We start from the raw sequence: 4,108 nt of genomic DNA on the forward strand, positions 1-4,108 counted from the left end.
GGGGGGGGGGAGGGGAACCGCCCGCAGGGGTGGCTGCCCGCAGGGCCGGGGTGCCTGCCGGCCGGAGGGCGGGAGTGGAGGTGGGGGTACCAAGCGGTGCCAGCTCCGGGTATCGACTGCTCCCCACCCTCTCCTGTTTAGGCAGCCGTTTGTGTTTTGTTGCCTTCCCCCAGCCCGCTGGTGTTTGGGGCCCTCCTCGCCCCTGTGCCTTGCCTTGAGGAGGGGGAGGGACCCATTCATGGGGCCTGGCGGAGGCGCTCCGCGTTCAGGTCTCTGTAGAGGCCTCCAAGAAGAGGGCTGATATGATGTAACTCAGTGCGACATGAGACGTCGATACGACATCAAAAAGCCACCAAAAAATAAATAGTTGTTGCATTATCATTTTAAGTTTTTTCGACGTTCGTGCTGCACTGGGCACCCTCATCAAGGACCAGAGGAGCTGGGCGACACGACTGGACGCCAGCTTCTGTACATATCACATGAGAGGGCATGAGTAAGGAAAGGGGGGGGAGGATAGCGGCTGCCGCTGGTGAGTCTCAGACAAACAGGAAGTGTCCCACCAGCTCAGCCGAACGTAACCAAGCTCGAGTAGAGATCCATGGGCGGCCCTTCGTTAGGCCAAGGTGGAGTTAGTAGGGTTGGGTTACAGCGATAAGGAGTCCTGTCCGTTCGCTCAGCCGCGGCGTGACATGAGATGCAACGCGTCTTTGGGGCAGAGCACCGAGGGACCTTCTCAACGGCAGAGAGACCAACGGATCGTGCAAGTAAGACGAGAGGATTGAGCAAAGTTGTTCTGTACTCACGTGATCCACTGGTAGATTTCCTTGACGGTGAGCTTGCCCTTGTCCTTGAGAGCCAGCTCGATGAGCTCCGTGTAGGTGAACGGCGGCTTGCCCGGGCCGCTGTATCGGTGAGCCTGCGGGTGCGGGCCGGGGTTGACGGCGGCCGCCGGGGGCACGCAGGGCGCGGCGGCGGCGGGCGGGGCGTTGCTGGCGGCCACGGCGGCCACCTTGGGGCTGACACTCCTGCCCGGGCTCCTGCCCGCCCCCGCGCCCACGGGCGTGCCGGGCGAGAGCGCGCCGGGGCGGCCGGGGCTCGCCGCCGGGGGGAGCGCGTCGCAGACCTGCTCCACCACCCCTGGAAATGAAACGGAGCGCGCCGGCGATCACTTCCGGTGTAAGGGGAGGACGCGCCGCTATCGAGCCCGTCTCGGCCCGTGCACCGCCCGCGCACGTGCCCGTACCCACGCAGGCCATTACGCAGGTGGTGCCCGGCTATCTCGCGAGGCGCCCTGTCACCCGGGGCCGCCCGGGGCCGCCGGCCGCGAGGGCGCCCGCACCGCGAGCAGCGTCGCGCGGCGGGTGCTCGCCACTCGGCGGACGGCGTCACGGAGTTAGGCGCTCCGGCCCTGCGGGCGTAACCGCGTCTTGATGATGCCCTGCCGTGCCGACCGACCCGCGCCCCGCGCTGCGTCGCGCGGGAGGACGGACAAAGCGTCGCGGAGCGGGGAGCGGGGAGGGGGTCATTGGCGCCCTTCCTGACGCCGCACCACGCGGCGCCGCTCACTGCGTGCGAGGCGTCGCCTCGGCCTTCAATAATGGATTGATTGGGCGACGCTTCGGGAGGGAAGGAAGGGGACTTGAGGGGCCCGCCGCGCCAGCCGCGCACCGGGGGATGGACAGGCCTGCCGGGTGGGCCGGCGGGCCGGGGCCGGCGAGGACCGCGGAGTGCGCGCCGAGGATCTAGTGCAGAGGGGGGCCCGCGAAATATCGATTCCGGCTTTTCCCGCGTGAATCATGTGGCGTGCTTGCTGCCCGCGGCCAGTGACGTCACCGCGGGGCAAACGCCAACGGAGTGCTGCCGGGGGCTCGCGGGGGCCGCTGAAGGGGTAAGGGGGTGGGGGGTAGTTCATACAGGGTAAGCTACGGTTAGAGAGCCAGCCGGAGAAGGCGCGTGCCGCCCGAGGTCCACTTCCTCTCCGCGGACCGCGGCCCAGCCTAGCTGCCATCAGCTGGTGCACTGGCGTGGCGCGGGTGGCGGCGTGGCGCAGCGTGGTGGGGACAGGTGTGCGCGTGGGTGCCGAGGGAGGGTGCGGTGCGGGCACTGCTCGCGACATGACCGTCCCGCTGCACTAGACACGAAATCCCCCCACCCCTCCTTTCTATTTTTCCGTCGCTGTTGCCCTTTCACCTTTCACTCATACCTATTTCAATATCCGAACTGCGCGCTGTGCGGGCGGTTCCAATACCGCTAGCACCTGCGATGACCGCGGCTAGGGCCGCCGACGCCCTGCGCTGCGACAGCGCGACGCGGACCTGGAACGAACGGCGGCGCGGGGCCACGCCGGCGCCGGGCGGCAGCGGCGCCATGGAGGTCCCGGGGGGGCAGCTGCGGCGAGGACGGCGACGATGACTCTGGACGCAAGGGGTGCGGCGCGGGCACGGCCGGTGCTCCGCTGCCAGGGGCGCTCTGGACGCGACTGGACAGCGCCGGCCGCCCGCCGCCCTTCGCGTCCGGCCAACGGGCAGCCCGCGGGCGGCATGAGCCAACCTGACCGCAGAACTACCCCCTCCACCCGCCGCTGCCGCTGCCGCCGCTGCCTGCCGCGGCGGCTACTGCTGCCCAGGCTATACGTACCGCACCACAGCTGCGAGACGGGACGGGTACGACACGCCGCCCTCGTCTCCACGCCTGGCCGCACCTAGTGCCGCACCTACCCCTGCGCCGCCGGAACCCTCTCGAAAACACGCGCACCGTCGTCGCAGACTCCGAGCCGATTCAGTTGGTTCCAGTTTGCTTGTTCTCCTTCGTGTCGCTTACCCTTTTAGACAGTCCCCAAAGACTGTCTCTATTTAAAACGACGAAGCCCCGTCACATCGCACAACTACCCCATCCCGCCCGCATGAGCTCGAAAAAGTCTCGCTTTCTGAGCGATAGTTTCTTTGGCGCCAAGTCCGGGTGCTTGCTTGTCGGCCGTCGGCTCTGCCACGGCCCGCCACGGCCCCCCGCTCCTCGCCGACACGGAGCACGACTCCGGAGGGCGGCAGCTGCCATGCGGGGCGGGGGCGGGGTCTGCGCCCTGCAGCACACCCGTCACACCTATCGCCTAGGGAGTAACGGTAGAACCCTCACATGACACTTGTGAACGTTGTGAAATTAACTCTTCGCTTTCTTCGGGTCGGAACTGTCAGAACGACCTGTACCCCCCCCCCCATAACCCTTCATCGCTGACGGGTCGTGTTGTCAACGTGTTCACATGAAGAGCAATGCAAAGGTACTCACCCTGCACCGAGGCCGTCGCTGGTGAAGAAGCTACTCCGCCCTGCCTGGTCTTCGGCTGCTTCTTCGGCTCGAACACCGAGTCGACCTTAAAGTTGATGAGCCAATCCAGGTTTCCGAAGTCACTGTCCACCTGGTCGGCGTGCGACCTAGAGGTGTGGCTGGAGGCTGGCGCTGGCGCTGGCGGCGGGGTCGGGGCGTACTGTTGCGCCTCCCTCAGGATGGCGTTGTGGAGGGTGGACGTGCCCCCGAGGGGCCCCAGCGGCCCGATCACCGGGTCGTCCAGGTCGATGTACGCCGTCTCCCCGTCGAGCGAGGTATGCGCCGGGTAGGACGAGTCCCAGGCCTCGTCCACGACCACGATCTCGAGGCGCGTGGCGTGCGGCGCCCAGATCTCCTCGATGGTGGCCTCCTCCACCAGTGCGCCGTCCTCGCCCACGATCTGCAGGTCGACGAAGCGGGTCCCGGACCCGGATACCGAGGCGGCGCTCGTGAGGGCGGGCCGGCGGCGCTTGCACGTGGTCGCCGTCGTGTCGGCGTACAGCTTCCTCTTGGTGGCCTGTCCGAGGCCCATGAGGCCCCTGCCCTTGTGGCCCTTGGGGCCCACGTCACAGAGTCGCGGAGCGAGGTCGATCATCGTGGAGGCGGCGTCGCAGTCACAGGGTCATGTCGTGAGAGCGCCTGCGCCCGGACCCGCACTGTCTTGGCTGGCTGCCCCCCGCAGACTGGCTGGCTCGCGCCCGCTCGCACCGCGCTGCCTGGCCTGCACCGGCTGGCCCACGTTCACCTGCCTGCCGCTGCCGCACGCCGCGTCCCACACCGCTGCAGC

At 67.8% G+C, this 4,108-nt stretch overlaps 1 protein-coding gene across 1 annotated transcript in view; it reads right to left on the reverse strand.

Annotated features, from left to right (window-relative positions):
- Positions 1-4,094, reverse strand: part of LOC113202870 (hepatocyte nuclear factor 3-beta-like) — a 14,588-nt gene extending 10,494 nt beyond the window's left edge. The window contains exons 1-2 of the mRNA XM_052265552.1: positions 3,283-4,094; positions 804-1,137 (exon numbers count right to left, since the gene is read on the reverse strand). Coding sequence (XP_052121512.1) covers positions 804-1,137; positions 3,283-3,916 — 968 coding nt within the window. The 5' untranslated portion in view covers positions 3,917-4,094. The remainder of the gene's footprint in view (positions 1-803; positions 1,138-3,282) is intronic.
- Positions 4,095-4,108: the final 14 nt, after the last annotated feature.

Source organism: Frankliniella occidentalis, unplaced genomic scaffold (genome assembly GCF_000697945.3).
Source record: "Frankliniella occidentalis isolate FOCC.00 unplaced genomic scaffold, Focc_3.1 Scaffold28, whole genome shotgun sequence".
Taxonomy (NCBI): Eukaryota; Metazoa; Arthropoda; class Insecta; order Thysanoptera; family Thripidae; genus Frankliniella; species Frankliniella occidentalis.